General features: G+C 41.0%; 1 protein-coding gene across 1 annotated transcript; it reads left to right on the forward strand.

Moving 5' to 3' along the window:
- Positions 1-1,604: 1,604 nt before the first annotated feature.
- LOC143581560 (transcription factor MYB7-like) lies at positions 1,605-2,664 on the forward strand. The gene is made up of 3 exons (XM_077064323.1): positions 1,605-1,737; positions 1,984-2,113; positions 2,193-2,664. The coding sequence occupies exons 1-3, from the start codon at positions 1,605-1,607 to the stop codon at positions 2,662-2,664; spliced, it is 735 nt and encodes a 244-aa protein (XP_076920438.1).
- The last annotated feature ends 21,602 nt before the right edge of the window (positions 2,665-24,266 follow it).

The following is a 24,266-nucleotide window of genomic DNA, read 5'->3' on the forward strand; positions in this document are numbered from 1 at the left end:
TTCACAGTCTTAATACAATGGGTTTTGAATTCAACTTATGTGTCAAATTAATGATATACGTGACGTTATGCGGCTGTCTAGTGATGTATCAAAACATACCTGTCTAAATGTGTATGTAAGAGAGGAGAGAGAATGGATGTCACCTCACCAAATCCTTACTGTTTGTAAGCACAAACTTGTCTTCACGGACTTTACTCAACAACAAGAAGGTTTGTGTTCTCCAAGTTTGTGCATTGCCACATAAATTTAGACCCAGGAAACCAGAGCCTCCTGTTGTGAATGCTCTTAGTTTGATTCGTTGACTACTTTCTTATTTTTCCTTCATTATCTAACTTCTTGAATCCCGGTGCTACATCGAACGAGTGAATAACCACTTGCATACTTTTTTAGCTGTTACACCCTTGAATACGGTTTCATGAGCTAATAAAAGCTATTTTACGAGAACGATGTTAAACAAGAATCCTCATCCAGCCCTCCGAAGTCCTTGATGGTTTTATGTGTTCATTTTTGTAGCCAACGACATCACGACACTACAAGAAAAGACAGTAGTTTGAATCACTCTTTATTTAGCATATGTTTGGTTGGGGCTAATGGAATAGAAGAAGGAATGAAATGGACGAGGCCCAAGAAAATGAAATGAATCATTATCATTTCTTTGTGAAATGAATTACTACATTATGTTAGTAGAAAAAAACATGAATGAAATAGAAATAATAAAAATATTTTTCTCACAAAATACATAAAATGGTACCAAAACAAATTTACAATGGTGACGACAGTGGTGGCGCCAGATATGACGATGGTAGAGCGGTGGCGACGGTGGTGGTTGAGAGAGCAATGTGAAAAATGAATGGAATGAAAAGAAAAAAGAAAGGAGGTAGGATGAAATGGTTTCGAGGGAATGTGATTTCATGTGTAATATTTGATTTCATTTCATTTACCAATCAAACACTTATTTTTCCATTTTCTCACAATGACTCATTCTATTTTCATTGTTATTTCTGCGTACCAACGCTAACCTAAGTTTAGGTAATATTGGGTTTACATTTCTTCTAGTTAGCTTTTAGTATAGGAGATTAACTACTTTCCATAAAATAAACTAGTCTCTTTATTTATATGTTTTACTTTAATTAAAAAATGTTTCATAAGAACCTTTCAAAGAAAAAAAGCATATATTACTCTCACTTGCTAACTTCATTCTGTTTCCAATTGGATGGACCATTGGACCCGGCTGCTAGATACATATTATAGTTGATTAAGGACAATGCTTAGTTGCTTACTATAGGCTACAGATTTAATCATGCATCTTGTTATGTCATTAGCTACCAAACATTCATTTCTTTAATCTCATTCATAACTAACCATGCATTGCGAAGACCGCGACTTACGATCGGTTGTGTCCTTCATTGCTACCTCAGCTGGTGAACTAATGTATATAAAGAAGGTTTGCCAACTTACTATTTAATAAGCTTAAATCATTAGGAATATTCTTAGACACATCTTCCCTTTATATATATATATATATATATATATATATATATATATATATATATGTCACATATGTAGTCATAGTGTGCATGCATTGATCAGCTTCCCATTACACAATGCTGGGAAAATCTTTAGAAAAAAAGATAAAGAACAAGAGGGGATTATGGTCACCAGATGAAGATCAAAAGCTCAAAGACTACATTCTAAACCATGGTGTTGGCTGCTGGGGTTCTGTCGCGGTTCATGCCGGTAATTGACTTAATTCCTATAGAGCAGTGTATTAATAATTTTGACAAAATATCCCTTTTGGTGCATTATTATTATTATTATTATTATTATTATTATTATTATTAGTAGCGGTAGTAGCAGCAGCAGCAGTATTTTGCCTAAGACACTATGTGGTTCTAGTTAATTGTGATTTCAGTCCAACTCACTAATATCGTTAGAATTCTTCTGTTCATTGGTAAAACATTAGGTGCTTTTCTTGATTGTCAGGTTTGCAACGGAATGGGAAGAGTTGCAGATTAAGATGGATTAATTATCTACGGCCCGGGTTAAAGCGAGGAAACTTCACATTACACGAGGAGGAGATCATAATGACTCTTCATGGCATGCTAGGAAATAAGTAAGCAATCATTAACAATTTCGACTTTTTGGTAAGTTTTTTTTGTTAGATCCATTGCTAACGAAGATTGGCTGCTCAGGTGGTCTCATATGTCACACCATTTGCCTGGAAGGACAGATAACGAGATAAAGAACTATTGGCATTCACATCTAAAGAAGAAAGTACAAAATTCGGATAACAAGAAATCTCAAAACAGATCATGTTCTTCAAACCATACAATAACATATTCAAATGTTGAATCATCAGAAGTATATGGTTGCAAATATTTACCCAAGATTTTATTTGCTGACTGGCTGTCACTTGATCAGTTTCAAACGTCTGACTCTTCAGGCGGTCAAACAATAATTATGAATGGTGAAGTACTGAATGAAGGATCATTCAATGGTCAAGAAGGACCAAGCTATGGTTTTGATGATTCTTTGGATCATCTACAAATGAAACATGAACAGCAGCATGTTGAAACAGATTTATATGATTTAATATTTGAAGAGAATAATATGTGTCAAAACTTCAGTGATATGGATGCAATGTTGTATAGTTGTGAAATGTGATCACTTGTACAACATTTTATGTGGGTGTGTATGAAACTTGCAAGTTAAGGTACATTTTGTGTAACGAAAATAAGACGTTATCGACGTGCGTGTTTTGCATGATATTATAACATGGGTATATAGCGGTTGATTCAATTTTGGTAATTTGCCCTCCTAATTTCTAGCACTACTAGAAAACATATATATTTCATGCACCACTTTCCGTATGAAATGCGTAAAAAACAGTGTTTCCAACGCATTTCCGACATAACATTGTGGTAGCAATAATCTTTGAATCAATGGGGGTCTTCATGCAAAAAAAAAAAATAAAAATGGTCATGTGTATGTCCGTACATATATATAGTGATGTCAGGCATCATGCCAGAATTATATACATTAACCTCAAGACTGAAGAACATTAATTTTATATGAATTTGGTTTAGGAAGTATGACTTAATTAAGTATAGTATAAAGCCCACTAATATTCCAACTCAATAAATAAATTATACTCTTTCAAACATGTTGACAATATTAGAATGCACCGTCACAACTAAGGTATTTCTTATTCGCGTCTCAATAACTCTGTAGCGATCATCAATCGTTTAGAAACACATGACCTGGTGGTGATGGATGACGAGGACATGACGACGACTGTAATAAATAGTTAAGATCATAGAGCACGAAAAAGTTGGATCATTATATATATATTAAAAAGTAAATGATAGTTACCTTATAAATTTCACTATTCATGAGATTGAACCACTTATCTTTTCACATGTGTGTAGAATAATGAAATCCCCGTAAGACGTAATATATTATTGATCAACTATATATAGATGTACAATACAAAGAAACATAATCAAATACAATCTTCTAACTATGGTAACACTATTATACTAAAACTCTAATAATATATTATTCTACAATATATTCTCTAACATTCCCCCGCAGTCAGAGCAGTAGGAAATCAGACGCTCAGACTGGAGCGTAAAGCTTGTGTAGATACACGATCGGCTGTCACGTAGAGCAGGAACTCGATTGGTTATAGGATCTAAGAAGATTACTGGTAGCATGACCGTGGTCAGGCGGCTAAGCATGATGACAGGAGCTTCGACTGCGATGACAGGAGCTATGATTGAGTCAGCCGGAGCAACGACTTGACGGCAAAGAAAAAATATTATATATTCCGAAGAATAAAAATAAAAAAGAAAATAAAAAAAACTTTTTTTTTTCAAAGAAAAAACTAAAACTAAATAAAATATAAATACAATTTTCAATCAGTAAAACCGAAAATAAACACAAAATTTCAATTTATAAAAACACTCGATAGTTGGAGATGAGGGTTAGAACCATTTTTCCTAAAATCAAATTACATAAAAGGAAATTTAATTATTTATTGGATCAAAAGAAAAAGAAAATAGAGAAAATAAAAGTAAAACAAAGAGAATAAAAAAAACTAACTAAAAGAAAACTCAAGAACTTAGTTGACCTTCGCCAAAAGAGTGGGGTAAAAAAAAAGAAGAAAATTGGCGATCTAGGAGTTCAAAGATCAAGAAATTGAGGAGGCTATGGTTGAGTTTGAGAGGACCAATCGAGAATTATATGGGAAAAAAAATAAGAATGTTACTTGGTGAAAAGTCAAAGGTGTAAAAAAAATTGAAGAACCAGGCTCCAAGGTGGGCTATTTCTTTGAGGAGTCGGGCAAGAAGGACAAGAGAAGTAATATTTGTGCGTACAACGTCCCTGGGGCAGGACGAAAACAAGAAGAAGAGAAAGAAATAGGCCAGAGCTCTAAGGCTTTGATACCATGTAGAATAATGAAAACCCCGTAAGGCGTAATATATTATTGATCAACTATATATAGATGTACAATACAAAGAAACATAATTAAATACAATCTCCTAATTATGGTAACACTATTATACTAAAACTCTAATAATATATTCTTCTACAATATCTCTAACAATGTGGTGTAAAACGGTTATATAATGGACACTTCACTTTACGGGTAAAGTTAAAATACAAATGACAACAAAAATGAGAAGGGTGAGAAGGAATCTAATCCATTGATTTTAGATTTGGATGGTGGAGATTAATTCAAGAATAAAAATTAAATAAAAATATATGAAAAGGGCATGAAGGTAATAACTCACTTATGAAAACTTTCTCTCTCCACATGCAAGACACATGTCAATTCTCTCATCGTTTTAAAATGTCTATAACCTTTTCATACGACATTTAAATTTTTTTTTATCATAATAACAAGCGTTTTTTTATGTTTAATATGAATATCATATTGTTATATAAAAATAAAAAAAAAGTTGGTGGGTTTTTTATATTGTGTTATTTGGTTGTCAATTGTGTTTTTAATTGGGTTAATTTATGCATTGTGTTATAAATTTTGGTCATTGTGTTTTTCAATTGATACTCATATTAAAGATAAAAATTAACACAAAGATTACGTCATTGTGTCTTTCGTGCGTCATTGTATCTTTGAGAATGTGTCTTTATACTTATCTTTGTACTTTAGTCATTGTGTTCAATATTCACTTAACTTGAGAAAAAATAGTATTATGTTGTTTGTGTATTACGTTCAAGGCATTGTGTAATATATAGATTCCATTGTGTTTTACATTTCAGGTCATTGTGTTATATGTATTTACCATTGTGTCTTACGTTTCAGGCCATTGTGTTATATTATTTACCATTATATCTTACATTTCTACCCATTATGTTATATGTATTTACCATTGTGTCTTACGTTTCACGCCATTGTGTTATATTATTTACCATTGTGTCTTACGTTTCTGGCAATTGTGTTATATGTATTTACCATTGTGTCTTACGTTTCAGACCATTGTGTTATATTATTTACCATTGTGTCTTACGTTTCTACCCATTGCGTTATATGTATTTACCATTGTGTCTTACGTTTCACGCCATTGTGTCTTACGTTTCTGGCCATTGTGTTTTATGTATTTACCATTGTGTCTTACGTTTCAGGCCATTGTGTTATATTATTTACCATTGTGTCTTGCGTTTCTGGCCATTGTGTTATTTGTATTTACCATTGTGTCTTACGTTTCAGGCCATTGTGTTATATGTATTTACCATTGTGTCTTACGTTTCAGGCCATTGTGTTGTTATATGTATTCATTATTGTGTTTTACGTTTCAGGTTATTGTGTAATATGCATTCATCATTGTGTTTTATGTATTAGATAATTCGTTGCTATTTTTCATTATATATATATATATATATATATACTATTACACAACAGTGTTATTAGTATTTAAAAAAACACAATGATTAGATGAAATACACAATGACGAAAAAACACAATAACAAACAGAAAGACACAATGACGAAAAAAGACACAATGGTACGCAAAAAGACACAATGACGTAAATTACTTTTTATTATTATATAACAAAATTATACTCATATTAAAGGTAAAAATAACGTTTGTTATTATGGTGAATTTTATTTTTTTTAAAAATATCATATGAAAAAGTTATAGACGTTTAAAAATGATGAGGGAATCAACATGTGACTTGCATGTGGAGAGAGAAAATGTGTAATATTACTTTTATACCATTTTTCCTTTGGTCCCTACTTGACACATGTTAATTAATTATGGTTTCTCATCCTTCTCATTGTTCCCCTTTATAGAATAACTTAATCCTCACTTTACATGATTGATTTAAGTATATTATATTTTCATATTAGTTTTAATTCAATTTACTTTCTATATTTTATTTTAATATATTGTTTTTCTATATGCACACCTTTTTACATATTGTATTTTTCACTTACGAAATTTTAAAATATAATGTTTTCTTAAATATCGAATATATCGTTACGAAATCTTTATTTTATCTACGTTTTAGTATAAGTTACGTTCAAAGCTTATCTATGTCAAATATAATACACTTTTAACATATTATTTTTCACAACATAATGTTTTTCTAAATTTCAAATAAACCGTTGTCACGTTCATATTTCTATGTGCTCTTCGATATAACAAGCTCCTGCAATGTGACCATAACATAAGGTTAAATAACCTCTTTTTTTGTGATCTTCATGACAACTTAAATTTTCATAAAAACAAACTTAATTAACTTTATCTTTTATTAACATTCCCATCGCAACAAACGGGTTTACGTGTATCAACGTTTCCGCCGCAACGGGCGAGGTCGTTTACTAGTTTTAATAAATAGTTAAATGTAAGTTGTTCATTGGGATTAAACTTGGAGTGTTAATTAACTTTTATTAATAACGTTGAACCTTACTAAAAGCTAAAAGGTATAAATACTGATTTCTAATGCTTATAACAAGCTAGTATTTCCTAATGAACCAATTTTAGATAGATAACTGCACAGAAACATGCATGTGTAATTGTGTACTCTATTCTTTATAGCAGCACATAAGAAGCCAAGGTTATATATAACAAAATCTTCTCCCTTGTTATATCTGACACTATATATATAAAACCACTAATTTCTATGTCAAATCCTTGTATGGAACCAATTTCTAGAAGGCCAAAGTATACAATATACTTAATTATTTAGTCGGCATTGCAATGAAAAGTTAATGATTTAACATTTATATATGTAAACTTTTATATATAAATATTTTATACATGCACACAGATTTGTAGCCCACGCCAAAATGATTGATAATGATTGTGTGCTTTCCATCCTAGGTACTTTAATCGGTATTAGGAATTAAGGTGGTTATGGCGTTTGTTGAGGCAACATAGTCAAACTTCCAATTGGATGTAGAAAACCAGTCGACTTTAAGTTCTCATATTTAAATGTCACGTGAAACATAACTTTGGAATAAATAAAAGGTTACAAATCAAAACTTGCCACTACATGTTAATATTAAGTTTTTTTTTTTTTTTTTAATTAAGATAGAATAAGGATATGTGATCATGTGAATACGATGAATTATTTTTTATTAGTAACAACTAACCAGGTTAGAATAAAGGAAGAATTACATAATATTTTTTTAATAGTTTTTATAAGTGGTAAATTTATATGTTACGTGTCGAAGCACGAAATGAATCTGACCTGATCCATGACGATGTTTCCACGGATTTTCGAGATGAACGAACCACGTCTTGATTTTTTTCTCCAGCTGCGCCTGAGACCTGCAATGGTTTTTGGGGGTGTGGAGGTGACTGCTAAGATATCCTGAGGATTTCTTGTTTACAGACACAAAAAAGTGGTGGTGGCTCTTATTGAGCATGACCTCTAATAAGGAGGTGGAGACCTCCTTATATAGAGAGTCTCATGGCCACCATCATGGTACCCTAATGGGCCTAGCCCAATTAGGGTTACCTCCACAAAACCCCCTCAGCCCAATAACATTGTATTAGTCCATATAATAAAATAAGCCAAACATAATAAATTTAGGATCGTAAAACCGGGTTTAGTACCATACCCCTACAAGCCCCCCCAAGTCCAGTGTTGCTCCTGGACGCGCAAGCGTCGAGGTGGAGCGCTGGACTTTATGAGGTGTGTTAGGCTATGAGGCGGTTTTTTCCCTGTTCTTTGGCCTTGTCTTTATTGTCTTTGAGTTTTGGGAGATTTTCTTCATGATGGTGACGAGCTGTAAAAATAATGAAGCCTGCGCGTGAGGCGGCTTACAAGCTATAATAATAGAGCCTGCGCGAGTTGCGGCTTACGAGCTGTAATAATAATGAAGCTTGCGCGTGAGGCGACTTGCGAGCTATGAGAATAATAATGCCTGCGCGCGAGAGGCGACTTACGAGCTAAGAATAATAAAGCCTGCGCGCGAGGCGTCTTACGAGCTGAGAATGATATAGCCTGCGCGTGAGGCGCCTTACGAGCTATGAGAATAGTAAAGCCTGCGCGTGAGAGGCGTCTTATGAGCTTTGAGAATAATAATTAAGCTGGCGCGCGGGGCGACTTACGAGCTGAGAATAATAAAGCCTGCGCGCGAGGGGCGTCTTACGATCTGTAGCATAATAAAGCCTGCGCGTGAGGCGTCTTACGAGCTAAGAATAATAAAGCCTGCGCGCGAGAGGCGACTTACGAGCTAAGAATAATAAAGCTTGCGCGCGAGAGGCGTCTTATGAGCTTTGAGAATAATAATTGAGCTGGCGCGTGAGGCGGCTTACGAGCTGTGAGAGTAATAAAGCTTGCGCGCGAGAGGCGTCTTATGAGCTTTGAGAATAATAATTGAGCTGGCGCGTGAGGCGGCTTACGAGCTGTGAGAGTAATAAAGCTTGCGCGCGAGAGGCGTCTTATGAGCTTTGAGAATAATAATTGAGCTGGCGCGAGAGGCGGCTTACTAGCTGTGAGTAATAAAGCTTGCGCGCGAGAGGCGTCTTATGAGCTTTGAGAATAATAATTGAGCTGGCGCGAGAGACGGCTTACGTGCTGTGAGAGTAATAAAGCTTGCGCACGAGAGGCGTCTTATGAGCTATAAGCATAATAACAGCTTGCGCGCGAGGCGTCTTATGAGCTGTATGAATAATAAAGCCTGCGCGTGAGGCGACTTACGGGCTGTAAGAATAATGAAGCTTGCGCGTGAGGCGGCTTACGAGCTATAATAATAGAGCTTGCGCGCGAGGCGTCTTACGAGCTATAAGAATAATAACAGCTTGCGCGCGAGGCGGCTTACGAGCTACTTTATGTCCCGCGCCACGTGCAGATGTTGCATGCGCGTGCGCGTAGACTTTGGTTTTGTGTTCTGCGCCACGCGCAGATGTTGCATGCGCGTGCGCGTAGACAGTGATATGTGTGAGCATGTGATGCGTAAGCATGTGTAATATGCGTGAGCATATGTGATGCGTGAGCATATGTGGTGCATGAGCATGTGGTATGAGGATTCCCAACCTTGAAGATTGGCGCGTAGCCATATGGGATATTATGAGGATTCCCAACCTTGGAGTTTGGCGCGTAGCCATATGGGATATTATGAGGATTCCCAACCTTGAAGTTGGCGCGTAGCCATATGGGATATTATGAGGATTCCCAACCTGAAGTTTGGCGCGTAGCCATATGGGATATTATGAGGATTCCCAACCTTTGAGTTTGGCGCGGAGCCATATGGGATATTATGAGGATTCCCAACCTTTGAGTTTGGCGCGTAGCCATATGGGATATTATGAGGATTCCCAACCTTTGAGTTTGGCGCGTAGCCATATGGGATATTATGAGGATTCCCAACCTTTGAGTTTGGCGCGTAGCCATATGGGATATTATGAGGATTCCCAACCTTGAAGTTTGGCGCGTAGCCATATGGGATATTATGAGGATTCCCAACCTTTGAGTTTGGCGCGTAGCCATATGGGATATTATGAGGATTCCGAACCTTGAAGTTTGGCGCGTAGCCATATGGGATATTATGAGGATTCCCAACCTTTGAGTTTGGCGCGTAGCCATATGGGATATTATGAGGATTCCCAACCTTTGAGTTTGGCGCGTGGCCTGATGCGCGCATGCACGGCGATGGAGTGGTGACTCGTGAGTGCGCGTGCATGGCGGAGGTCTCTTGCGCAAAACCCAGATGGTGGTTTCCGCGGCGGCACATGCGCGGCTGCGGAGTGAGAATCCGCGGGGGCGCGTACATGGCGGCGGAAATCTGGTAATTCCTGGATCTGCAATTTTAGAGTCAGATCTGCAACTTTAGACCTAAAATCCAGGTCTGCAATCTAGACCTAGATCTGTAAATCAGACCTAGATAGATCTGAAGCTCGGAGCAGATTTAAAACCATCACAGATCCGGAGACCTGATCATTTGAATCAGGCCGTTTTTTCTTGCCCAGATCTGGAAGCCTCTTTTTAGATCTATGGATCTTTTTTGAGCTTTAATAGAACAAGCCTTGAAGCCTTTTTCTGTAAACTTCCAGATCTGGGTTTTTCCTGGGAGAGATCCGACAGCCGAGATGAAGGTCGAAGGGTAGTTCGTTGCCGTCCCACGGATGGCGCCAATGTCGAAGCACGAAATGAATCTGACCTGATCCATGACGATGTTTCCACGGATTTTCGAGATGAACGAACCACGTCTTGATCTTCTTCTCCAGCTGCGCCTGAGACCTGCAATGGTTTTTGGGGGTGTGGAGGTGACTGCTAAGATATCCTGAGGATTTCTTGTTTACAGACATAAAAAAGTGGTGGTGGCTCTTATTAAGCATGACCTCTAATAAGGAGGTGGAGACCTCCTTATATAGAGAGTCTCATGGCCACCATCATGGTACCCTAATGGGCCTAGCCCAATTAGGGTTACCTCCACAAAACCCCCTCAGCCCAATAACATTGTATTAGTCCATATAATAAAATAAGCCAAACATAATAAATTTAGGATCGTAAAACCGGGTTTAGTACCATACCCCTACATGTATGTAACGTAACATATAGATAACGGTATGCTGTCTTTAACCAAGACATAGACAACATTTATACGATGTTGTTAGGAACATTTGTTTTGACGATTTGTTCGACGCATATGATTAAAAACTGGTTGTTGTTAAGTTAGAAACGTGTAGGCAAGGTTTCAAGCAATCCAATTGGATTTATTTTATAGTACATATTTAGTATGTTGAGAAATCTAGATTTAGAAAAACCTTCTTTGTACTTTGTAGTGGCATATTAATAAACAGTTTATAAATTTACTTTTGTATCCACATACAATCCATTATGTTGAACCAATATATTTTTTAATAATGTTTGAAATCACACACAATATTTAAGCGAGTCTTTTTAAGATAGAATATTAATCGTCTATAGTGAAATTGACGTTTCATGTCTGACTCAGAACACCATTGTAGAGGTAGGGTCCTAAACCCATCCGCGGAAATGGCTACAACTATCCGCAACCTCTTCTTACCCTTGCGGACCAGTATCCAAATACGTCACAATCCCCGTGGAGGGAGCAAACAATACATAAAGGCCGGTCATGAGGCCAATCATAGTGCAAAGATCCATCTAGAAGGTAAGAAGTGCATAAAGGACAACAAATGCACGATGAGCTTATTAGAAGACACCAACACATTATCTCTAGGTAACAACTGTCCTTATCCACTAGCTGCCACGACTAATCAGAGACCATATACGTACTCACCCACAAAAAATAGAAGGTTCGATTGACAGTGGCAGGCTGGCAGCCTAACCAAATATTCTCTACCTCTTCGGCTATAAACATGACACTTAACCAACAATATAAAGACCCATACTCTCACTCCCATTATTACTCTTGATACACATACTGATTCTCAAGCCGGATGGTGATGGATGACGAGAAGAACCTACCCCCACCCCCAATTCCCCTTCTCGTAAAGAGCCACGGTGTCTTGTTTTGCAGATTAGGTTGATGATAACCTTGAAGGATATGGCTATATATCCTCACCAGGTTGAAATACTAACTTGACAATCCTAAGTTCACTTAGTGTTTCTTCAACCATTAAGGAGGAAACTCATCACTGTAAAAACAGAAAACTTTATTAAGTCAGGTTTCGAACTTAAAACTTGAGTTATTAAAATTCAAAACCTTAACTATCATTCCATATCTCCATATCATTGGATAAAAAGGACAATATCATCAAAAGGTTAAATGAAAAAAAAAACTATTTAAAGATTAAATATTTATGTGTGTTCTTTTGTTGACCATTATTTGTACCCATTTGAGAAATCCATTTAACGTCCTTGCCGTTATCCACGTTTCGAAGGTCAAAAGTCCAAAATACCCTTTCTAGAACCCAATGTGACTTTGTACACGTTTCCCACATATTTCACCATATATATATTTCAACGGATAAAAAGAAATAAAGAGGTGAAATTAATTTCTTGTTTCTTGCCCACTAGACTAGACTCATCCCTCTCGTCGTCCCCACAAGCTGTCGTAAGTTAAAAAAAAACCTGTCGTCATGAAAGAACGATGACTCTAATGTTTAAAGTGTTATATTACTACGATTAACTTATTGATCAATGTAAATCGTAATATACATCAAACAAACTAGGAGTTGCTAGGTGCATACTATTAGAGAATATAGTAACACTATAATACTAAAACTCTAATAATATATTATCTAATACATACTTGTTTGGAGTTTATTATAATATAAGAGGCAAAGCCTATAGACAAGGGCCCAAGGGTTGCGGGGTTCGAAGGCAACACCCCTAGAAGAAGGTTTAAAATATAGTCCAAGGGGCATAGCCTTTATTGATAAAAGTGAAAGTTATGTTTATCTTTGGGTTTATCTATGATAATCATGTTGCATGTAACAAATGAAAGTTATAATTTTCATTGGTTAAAATATAAGTAGATATTACTATTATCGGATAATGTAACATACTAATACATTATATTTTTGAATGGTTGAAAATCTAATTTTTTTTTTAAAAAAAAAAAGAGCATAAGAATTTTCTTCAATAAAATATTCACATTTGTGAACATGACCAAAGAAAATATTCATTGAATTCTTTTGAAAAAATGACATGTTTCCATTAAGAATTACTTCTTTGTAAATTGATATAAGAGAGAATGTTACAAGAAAATATATATTTCTAACCATAAAATACATTTTTATTGATGAAATATCTCATCCTTTAGATTTTAGAAACTATCTTTTACAAAAGGAAGTCAATCAATATTTAATAATACGACTTGAGCTATAATGGTAATAATATGGTGCTGCTAAATGTACTCCCTTACTCCATTTTTACTAAATATACTCCCCCCTGAATTTATTACATAAATTACAATTAGCTCTTAACATTATTTATATACATATTAGTCACTACAACATTATTTTCATTTGATAACCTTCACTACATGTATCAAATTAAAAACTATCAAGTATTACTATTAATGTATTTTTTTTAATATTAATATTATAAATATTTATAATATATTTTTTTAATTTTAATAGTATATATATTTATAATATCCTTATTGTACCACTTTAACTTTTACAAAATAAATCAAAAACCCTAAACCATAAAACCTAAACCCTAAACCCAAAACCGAACCCTAAACTCGAAACCGAACCCTAATAACTAACCCGAAACCGAACCCTAAAACCGAAACCCTAAACCGGAAACCCGAAATCGAACCCTAAACCCGAACCCTAAACCAGAACCCTAAACCCTAAAACCGAAACCCAAAACCCAAAACTCGAAATCATAAAAGAAAACGCAACTTATAAAAAAAATAATGCTAAATCCTTACTTTTGTACTAATTTGGTAATTATATAATTTCAAGGGTTAATATGAAAGTTGGTTTTTCCAAGGAGGAGTATGACAAGCAACCAGAACCAGGGGGTACATTTAGCCTAACCCTAATAATAATGTCTTATAGTGTTTAATGTTTGGCGATTTTAATATAATAAATATAACAGGTTTATGATTAGCTAGATATTTTTAAATATAACAAGTTTAAGATTAGCTAGATATTTTTATTTAACCATTCAACAACTATAACTTTCTTTTAGGTACTTGAAGAGGTAGGTCCCAGCAGAGGTGGTTAGGACCCGCAAGACTCCCTTAAAAGGAGACGTCTGCGCAGTTGAACACGCAAGACTCCTTAAACGGACGTCTGCGCAGTTGAACCCGCAGACTTCACCATAGGGACGTCTGCGCCGCGACCTACCAAACCCGCAGGACCCACCACGCTCAGAGTTGTGACGACCTCACATGCGGTACGCAAGCTGGTCCCGCAGGAAATGCCTCCCTATGGCTTCCAAGTATCCGCCTGTTCCCGCAGGTGCGGATACCCGCCATTAGGGACTGGCCACCCGCGCAGCATGGCTACACGCTTAAGGCTCAAACTCGTAATAATTCAGTAGTCACCTGAAGAAGGAATGAGCAAAGTCGGGAACATTCCCGCATAAAGGCGGGAGGGGGAAAACTCCCGCCTAAATGAGCCAGTCCGTATAATAATGGAGGATCTTTTGTGTGATACCTGACGAGGTATGGACAAAAGATCTGACCAAGGATACGACAGCTCACTGACAGCAGCATGGCAGACAACACGCCACAGCACTGTGACCAATAGCCGCCGCCTGCTCACCAACTCCTGCCATACCACGTGCCTAGCCTGTAGTTGGTGGAAAAGGAAAAGTAAACAGCACGCCTGGTCACTATCAGCCGCTGCCTATCCACCAATTACCAGCAGAGCACGTGTGTAGGCCACAGTTAGCAGAGTACTAGGCCGGCTAAACCTCCTTGGAAACCCACCTTCGGCTATAAAAGACATCAAATGGTATTATCATTTCATCATCTAATATCTGAAATAATTTACCTGATAACTGCTCTAGTATTCTTAATATACTTTTATATTCAAAGAGTAATATAGACTGATTCTCACGCCGGAGGGTGGTCACAAGGAGGAACCCCCCCCCCCTTTCTTAGTGACGAGCTCACGGTGTCTGTTTTGCAGGTTATCGGAAGAACCATCTTGCCGGAATTAACCCCTCGTGGGAAACGTCTATCTAACCCTCAGGTTACTCGTAATCTGTCGGGGTTCGACTGGTGTTTCTTCATTGGCGCCATCCGTGCATAAAGCTAGAACTTTATTTTTCTCCAGTTTTTCAAAACTTCTGGAAAGATGGTTAAGGATACTCCGGTCCCGAAACCGAGTAACCAAGAGACTCCGGTAACTACAACCCCAGCTATAAGGGGGAATACCGAGTACACAAACTTTACGAACACTACCCCTGCTACCCAAGCCGGGGCAAGTGGAGTAAATAATCAGACACTGGGATTCACCGATACCCAGTTAGAAAATCAACAGACGAGGCTCCCCTGCCAAACACTCGATGAGGTTAAAGCATGGGCCGAAGCACGTCAAAGAGAGTTTCAAGCTGAGTTGGATGAACGTTTACGTTCACTCCAACAAGTGGAAGAATTCGAATACGACGATGATTCGGAGGAATCCGAGGAAGACGCGAACCCTCGTCATAAGGCGAAAGGGAAGCGTAAAGAAACGGATTCCCAACCGAGAAGGCGTTTTGGAGAAGCATTCAGTCCAATAAACGTGGGCAACAGCCCACGGGACTTCTCCAAAACATTCACGCCAACTGCGGCAAGGGCGGGAACGTCCAAATTCGCAAGGGACATTGCGGAAGCAATCGCCCCAAGAAGTGCCAAACAAATGTCCAACATAGGCACGTATGATGGTATTTCTGACCCTGACGATCACTTGAACAGATTCATCGCGGGGGCGACCGTCAGTAACTGGACGGAACCCACGTGGTGTTATATGTTCCAGATGACACTGGTCGGGGCAGCTAGAGCGTGGTTTGACCGTCTACCGGTCCACCACATCTACGATTGGGCAGACTTCCAACAGAAGTTCAGCCAACACTTCAGTCAGCAAAGAAAGTACACTGAGGAGCAGTGGACAATCCTCAAGTGCGTCCGAGAGGAGGAAGAATCTTTGCCTGACTTCATCACTCGCTTCAACTCGAAGAAGCTAAGCCTGGGCAACGTTAGCGAAGATCTCGTTCGCGCCGCTTTCATCCAGGGCGCAAACGATCCGGAACTCATCCGCACCCTAACGGGCAAAGATGGCATGCCATCCACATGGGATGCCATCATGACCGCAGCTAAACGCTTTGCGGAAACTGAGAGGCAACTGGGCAGAGATCTTCCGCAGAGCACGAACCTCTACACCCAGAAGACGAGGGAAAACAACGTCCTTACCGCCCGATTGAACAAAAAACGGAAGCTGGGCATTTGGCAGTCAAGGGTAAACTTTGACACCCCGTCCGGCTTCCAACATCGGTTGGGCGGAAGAGATAACGTGAAACCGGAAAAGAACTCCAGGTGGACGCCACTCACAAAGAGTGTGACCGAGATATTCGCCACGGAGGAGCTCCCGTGGCCAAAGGCTCCATATATCCGACATCGCCACAATGCTGATCGGAGGAAGTATTGTGATTTCCACAAAACCAAAGGTCACAACACTGAAGAATGCTTAGACGTAAAGGACTTGGTCGAAGCATTTGTCAAGGACGGGACACTCGCGCACCTTGTGGTGAAGTGAGCGTCGAGCAGGCTGATGCGTGAACCCCAGCTGGGGAAACGCATGAATAAATTCGCAGCTTCAATGGAGACTACATACTGCGTAAACAACGAGATCCCGAACAAGATACATGTCGGCTCGATGGTGCTCCCATCCAAGCCACGTCTAATGGGAGCTCAATTACACAGTTTGTATGTAGATCAATTCCAAATTTGTAAAGAAAAAAGGCCTAGAGCCACTTCTATTGGAAACGATTCTCCTTCAAATTGAAGCTGATGATTTTACATTTATATTTTATGAACTTTGCACATGGAAATGCCGGTATCCGCCGCATCAAGTGAAGAATCGTTGCGTAGGGAAGGCGGAAAAACCCGCACAAACCCAAAAGCATCAAACCTTCACGCAGGTCAGTTAAAGGGGAAAAGTTCAGCCATCCCACTATGTGAAAGCGCCGGAATATCCGCGTGAATCCTGGTAGCGGAAGCTGAACACTAACCTATTAACAACCACGCGTTGAACGGTCGATTCGAACACTAATGACGGTAGTCACCGCATCACGTAAAAAGTCATTGCGGGGGGAAGGCGGCAAAACCCGCATAAACCCAAAAAACGACAAGACCTTCACGCAGGTCAGTTAAATGGGAAAAAGTTCAGCCATCCCACTATGTGAAAGTGCCGGTCTATCCGCACGAATCCTGGTAGCGGAAGCTGAACACTAACCCATTAACAACCGCGCGTCGAACGGTTAAAAGTCATTCTGAAAGGATAAGGAAAAACCTATGCGCAGGTCAGACATAGGTAAAGTTTAGCCATCCTGCCAAGTGCAAGTGACAGTCCTATCCGCACAATCACAAAGGGGGAAGCAAAAATTCAACCTATTGTCAACCACGTTAAAGGTTAACCTATTCTGAACACTTAGAAAATTGCTAATTTAAACTAAGTATGCACGTCATATAAGGTTTATAAAGCAATGAACCCAAAGAAGGAAATAACAGTCTTATCAAAAAAAAGATTTGTATTTCTCAAAAGATATATTACAAGATTGGCCGGGTAACTACCCGCCTACAAGAAAACAAAATCTAGTCTATCCTAGCAGCGGGAAGGGATCTTCAGAATCAAGCTTCAGGACCACTTCCACTTGGACCCGCCCCATCAGTAGAGCGTGGCGGTTCAAGAAAAGCTCTGAGGATAGCAAGTCCCTCATCAGCGGCAGCGGCTTCGTTCACCTTCTCCACCACCGGATGCGGGAAGGCGGCATATTGGTTCACCGCTTGGTCATATGCAGCTTCGGTGTTCACATCGAACAAAGGGAAGTTGGAAGGCGGGATGCCTTTCTCAACGAACCCTAGACCAAGCAGGAAGCCGGCCTTTTCCCCATCCTCATGAGAAGCGTTGAGGGCTGCGCTCATGGCATCATCGTAAGTAGTCTCTGAGAAGACCCGATGCACAACCTACAAAGAAATATTTAAGTGTCAAAACCTTTCCTATGTACAAAGGAAAGCGTGAAGACGTAAAGCTAAACATACCTGAGACAACGCTTCTCGAAGAAGCCATTCCTTGGCAACCAGAGCTTCTTTAAGGGCGGCTTGAGCTTGGGTGCAGGCGCGTTCGGCTTCGCTTTTGTTAAGGTTGGCAAGTAGCACTTCCTTTGCGGCAGCCTCTTCGACGCCCTTAAGCTTCCGCTCGGTATGGTCAAGCACGCCCCTCTGGTCCAAGATCTCCTGGAGCTTCTTGGCATCTTCCATCGCCAAGGCATCATGAGCACGTTGAAGAGCCTCTAATTTGGCCTTGAGCTCCTCATTCTCCACGCGTAGAGGCTCAGCAACGGCTTCAGCCTTGGTAGCCCTCTCGGTTGCGTTCCTCGCAGTCTCCTTAGCCAGCCGAAGCTGTTCGTTAACAGCTTGGGCAGCCTTGGAGCGGGCCTCGAGTCGCGCTTGAACTTCAACCTCGAGGGCCTTGAAGGCCTTCTCCTTCTCCGCAGCAGCTGGGGATAGCTGTTGGTTCTCCTCCCGAAGAGCCCGCACTTGAGATACCTCCTTGGCGCGAGCTGCTTTCAACTTGTCGTTTTCACGACAAAGCAGCTCGACGCGCGGCTGCATCCGGGCCTGGAGAACCCGAAGCTCATTGGTTAGCCTACCCTCCTGGTAGCTAGCCATGGCTTCCCCCAACGCACCATGGGGAGCAGCGTGGCGAGCCCATTCCACGCACTCCACAGGGGTACGAAGGGTTGTTCCTCGGCGGATGTTCCATCGCGGAACATACACTTCATTGGAATCCGACACTGCAAAAGAAACAAAGCAGTTAGGAAAAGATGATAAAAAATATAAAGGCCAAAAGAACCCTACGCACCTGTAGGGTCGATCACAGGCCGATAGCCACCGAACCCATCGCCTGAACCTAAGGGAAATCCATCCAAAAGGTCGGGCAGATGGGAAGGCGACAAAGATTGGCGAGAAGCCCCGCGCGTACCTGATGGGCCGGCCGTCGTTGCCGGTGGCGGAGGCATAGTAGCGGCCGCCGTGGTCGCCGCCGTGGTCACCGCCGTGGTCGCCGCCGCGGAATCCGCAGCAATTGTAACCGCCGGTTCGGTGAAAGATGCTGTAAAAATCGCACTCACCGCCGGTGGTGACGTCATCTCAGCTGAAACAGTCGGCTCAAAGGAGTGAGCAACTGATCCAGCGGAAGCAGGCGCAGGCGCCTGGGTCGACGCCTCGGGTAGGCTGACCGAGCCTACCGTCATTGGCGGAGAGGTACTCCTCTGCGCTCCACCCTGGAATGCGTCAACATCCACGCCTGCACAAGAAGATAAGTGTTTCAATAAATTCATGAAGTATGATAAATCTACAAAGATAAGAAGGATGTTTGTACTTATGGGTTTTCTTGAGCCTGAACGTACGGACGGGCGGGGACGAACCCGATGGAACCGGTCTCTTGATGCCGGTCACCATCGTCGTCATTGGTTCTCCGGAGGTAACAGTCGTAGCCTCCGGAGCAGTGGTCTTCTCACCACCGGGGTTCCCCGCCACCTCTTCATTATCTGACTCAGTGTCAGATAAGAGCACTGGATCGGCTGTGGAGGCCGCCTTCTCCTTCCCTTTTCCGCCGCCAGCCTTCTTCTTCCGCACCAACGGAGGACCATCTGCGGATTCCTCAGAAGAAGACGGGATGTCAAGAATTCCAGCAGCAGGTACAGCATTGAGGGGTTGAAGATAGAATAACGCCTTACCTGGCCGCCGGTGGCTCAGGATCTCGTGGCCCAGCGGATAGACCTCCACAAACCGATCCGCCGTTTGTTCCAGGATGGGCAACTCGTTCTCGTCTAGAGCACGAGTACCCATCCGCGCGGGACCGTCAGCTTCCCGCGGGTACAGGAGCGACTCCAAATCGTTCCCCTCTGAAAGAAAAGAAACAGTTAGAAGACAAACTTGTATCAGCAAGAAAGACAAGACATACCATAAGGAATAGAGTTCAAACCGTATTCGAGAAGGATGGGAACCTGAGACGCCTCCTTCCACACCCGGCTCATCCCCAGCATCACCATCCCGGACTCCGCAAACCGGTAAACCGGAGATTGGACCCGGGATATCTTCGAAAACCATTCCGCCTCCTGGTAGTTGGTGGCGTGAAGGCTCGGAATTGCTTGGCCATTTTTAAACTTCATGGCAATGGGGATGGCGCGGGCAGAAATGTAGAAGAACTCCCGCTTCCACGATCGGAGACTGCGCTCGGTTGCGCAAATCTTCAAACCCCTGATCCGGGTTGTCAGGGTGTACCACCCCTGGATGCACCTCCAAGTATAGAAGGTCATCAGGCGGTCCACATAGGGCTCAATGCCCAGAATCCGGCACACCCACTCGAAGTGCCGAATCTTGGCAATCGCCATCGGATGCACCTCGGTCAGGTGCACACCATGCCTCTCCAAGACACGGTACACAAACTTTGTCAATGGGAACCTAAGGTTCCCATAAACGAAGAATGCAGCATATACCCCGATCTTGCCGCTGGGGGCATCGTACACAGTCTGCTGGGGTTCAGGAAACTCAGGCTCAAGAGACTCAAGCATGAATTTCCTGACGACGTACTGGTACAGATCGACAGGTAGAGCACACTGGCACTCGCCAGCAGTACTCTTATCGTCGACTACAGCTTCAGCATCATGGGAAGACATATTGCAGAGGAAGAAGAAACGATTTCGGAGGAATGCTCAACTGAATAAGGGAGTATTCACCAGAAATCGCCTTAGAGATGAAGAGAAGAGGTGAATGTGTGAATTACAAAGGACCCTCTTCCCCTTTATATAGTGATCGCAATTAATGCGATGAATTTAATGCGGAGGAGAGAGAAATTGAAGGTGCAATGAAACCGTGACATGTGGCACCAGGCTAGCTGGCAACAGCTGTTGAAAGGACGAGTGCAATTAATTTTGCGGCCACGCGCCCGAAAAATCGCGCCCACGCGCCGTAAAAAGCGTCTGGAATGACCATATAATGTCACGTCACCATAACTTCCAGCACGTCCTGACACAGTCAGAAGAAACCGTCGCACGACGACTGTTCTTATCCTTTCACCAACTCTTCAAATTTCAAAGATTCAAAAAGATACGAAAAGTAAGCGGGAAAAACCCCTTACCCTGGCTATCCAGTTGACCGTAAGTCGGCTGCGGGTACAGTGTTAAGGCAAAACCCTTCACATACCTAGCACCCGCAGGGAACGGAAACCGAAAAAACCCGACTATAAAGCCGGGTGCGGGTACAGTGTTAAGGCAGAACCCTTCACATACCTAGCACCCACAGGGAAGTGAAGCCGAGAATATCTTGGCATTCCACCCAACTACAAAACGGGCACAGGTACAGTGTTAAGGCAAAACCCTTCACATACCTAACACCCGTAAAAAGTCATACCTCGGCACCCAATCGTAAGTCGGGCGCGGGTACAGTGTTAAGGCAAAACCCTTCACATACCTAGCGCTCGCAGGGGATTAAACGCCAGGAACACCTCGGCAACCATAAGTCAGGTGCGGGTACAGTGTCAAGGCAAAACCCTTCACGAACCTAGCACCTGCAGGGATTTGAAGCCAGGGATACCTTGGGAGTAAAGTAACTATTAAGACGAAGTGCGGGTACAGCGTCAAGGCAAAACCCTTCGCATACCGAGCACTCCATGGGAATTGAAACCAAGAAGGATCTTCTGAGCCATGCTTGCAGAAACGGGATTAACATCCCCGCATAGCGGGAACGTCAAGAACTAGATTGTTTGAAACTTCAGGATGGAATTGGTGGTTATAACATGATTGATCACTATGTTCAAAACCACCAAGACCTCATGGAGAATCTACACAAAAGGTTCTAAACGCTCCTGACTTGCGGGGAGGTTACAGACCTATCCGCATCATCCCAGAGATCAAGCAGAACATTGGGAAATTCTGCGTGACATTGGGAAACCCGTGGGTAAGACTTCCCGCGGAAAACCCATAAAAACTAAACCCTTTTCAAAAACCCCTTGCTTAAGTCCAAAAGTTCACCTCACTTTATTAAACATTCATGAGAAGAACATTGGACTGGGGGGACTTGAAGAGGTAGGTCCCAGCAGAGGTGGTTAGGACCCGCAAGACTCCCTTAAAAGGAGACGTCTGCGCAGTTGAACACGCAAGACTCCTTAAACGGACGTCTGCGCAGTTGAACCCGCAGACTTCACCATAGGGACGTCTGCGCCGCGACCTACCAAACCCGCAGGACCCACCACGCTCAGAGTTGTGACGACCTCACATGCGGTACGCAAGCTGGTCCCGCAGGAAATGCCTCCCTATGGCTTCCAAGTATCCGCCTGTTCCCGCAGGTGCGGATACCCGCCATTAGGGACTGGCCACCCGCGCAGCATGGCTACACGCATAAGGCTCAAACTCGTAATAATTCAGTAGTCACCTGAAGAAGGAATGAGCAAAGTCGGGAACATTCCCGCATAAAGGCGGGAGGGGGAAAACTCCCGCCTAAATGAGCCAGTCCGTATAATAATGGAGGATCTTTTGTGTGATACCTGACGAGGTATGGACAAAAGATCTGACCAAGGATACGACAGCTCACTGACAGCAGCATGGCAGACAACACGCCACAGCACTGTGACCAATAGCCGCCGCCTGCTCACCAACTCCTGCCATACCACGTGCCTAGCCTGTAGTTGGTGGAAAAGGAAAAGTAAACAGCACGCCTGGTCACTATCAGCCGCTGCCTATCCACCAATTACCAGCAGAGCACGTGTGTAGGCCACAGTTAGCAGAGTACTAGGCCGGCTAAACCTCCTTGGAAACCCACCTTCGGCTATAAAAGACATCAAATGGTATTATCATTTCATCATCTAATATCTGAAATAATTTACCTGATAACTGCTCTAGTATTCTTAATATACTTTTATATTCAAAGAGTAATATAGACTGATTCTCACGCCGGAGGGTGGTCACAAGGAGGAACCCCCCCCCCTTTCTTAGTGACGAGCTCACGGTGTCTGTTTTGCAGGTTATCGGAAGAACCATCTTGCCGGAATTAACCCCTCGTGGGAAACGTCTATCTAACCCTCAGGTTACTCGTAATCTGTCGGGGTTCGACTGGTGTTTCTTCAGTACTACTCCGTATAAAACCGACTAAATTACTACTTAAATAGAAAAAAAAAATCAACTTTAAATAGATAACTTTAAAACCTACAAACACATATCGATCGATTGTCTAAATATAATACAGTAACTCGGGTTTTTGACAACCTAGTCTTCTCTCTTACAAGTTACATGTTTATTATCTTTCATTCACTATGTACAAGCATTTATACATTTTACACATTGTTTTACTTAAAATTAACTTTGTATTGTTATAGATAAGCAAATCAATGGAAAACCAAGAAAGTGCAATCACTTGTTTAGTTGTAACCAGTGTTGTAAAAATCTCGACTAAACGTCAATTAATCCCTGATAATTCGTTAGTCGACACCCCATCTTTGTTGCCAAATTAATACCCATTGGTCCATATACGATATAAATTGAAAATTGGAATATATATGCATATTTGAAAAGTTACATATAAATTCCAATCCAATTAATCTCGACTAATCCCTATTAATAGCTAGTTCCTACTCCACCGTCCGACTAACTTCTAGCGATTTCTACAACACTGGTTGTAACGTTAACGATTCCACTATATCGAATCTCGATTTTAACTAGTTTCCGATCATATCGTATTAAAAGACAGCATACATAACACAAACTCCAATTTATCTGATTTCACTAGTTAGCACCTTTTTATTTCCTCAAACCTCTCACCTCAATGATTTTACACTCTTATCATCCCATCAAAATATGAATGACCATCGTTAACACTTATCACTATATTAAATGTATGGTAACAAAACCTCATGATTTTTTTTATTTAAAAAAAAGATTAAAAAAAGTTGCATAGTCGCCTACGCAACGCTCGTTGTGAGATTTTGAAAGACACGTGGGATCAATCTTTATGTGAAAAGTCTGAAACTTTTGTCTTGTTCTTTGTTGGGTGGCAGTAAACACTAAACACAAACACCACACTGAACAACTCTTTCTCTTTCAGTCTTTCTTCATAAATCAACAATTTAACAAAAAACCCTC

Source organism: Bidens hawaiensis, unplaced genomic scaffold (genome assembly GCF_021521415.1).
Source record: "Bidens hawaiensis isolate Kalapana, Puna unplaced genomic scaffold, B.hawaiensis_p1.1 tig00031103_1, whole genome shotgun sequence".
Classification (NCBI taxonomy): Eukaryota; Viridiplantae; Streptophyta; class Magnoliopsida; order Asterales; family Asteraceae; genus Bidens; species Bidens hawaiensis.

What these genes read in the sequence shown, in the direction of transcription:
- LOC143581560 (XM_077064323.1), top strand. Translation starts at nt 1,605, where the DNA reads ATGCTGGGAAAATCTTTAGAAAAAAAGATAAAGAACAAGAGGGGATTA. An exon ending in TTCTGTCGCGGTTCATGCCG is followed by an intron (nt 1,738 to 1,983) that starts GTAATTGACTTA and finishes CTTGATTGTCAG; the next exon opens with GTTTGCAACGGAATGGGAAG. An exon ending in CATGGCATGCTAGGAAATAA is followed by an intron (nt 2,114 to 2,192) that starts GTAAGCAATCAT and finishes TTGGCTGCTCAG; the next exon opens with GTGGTCTCATATGTCACACC.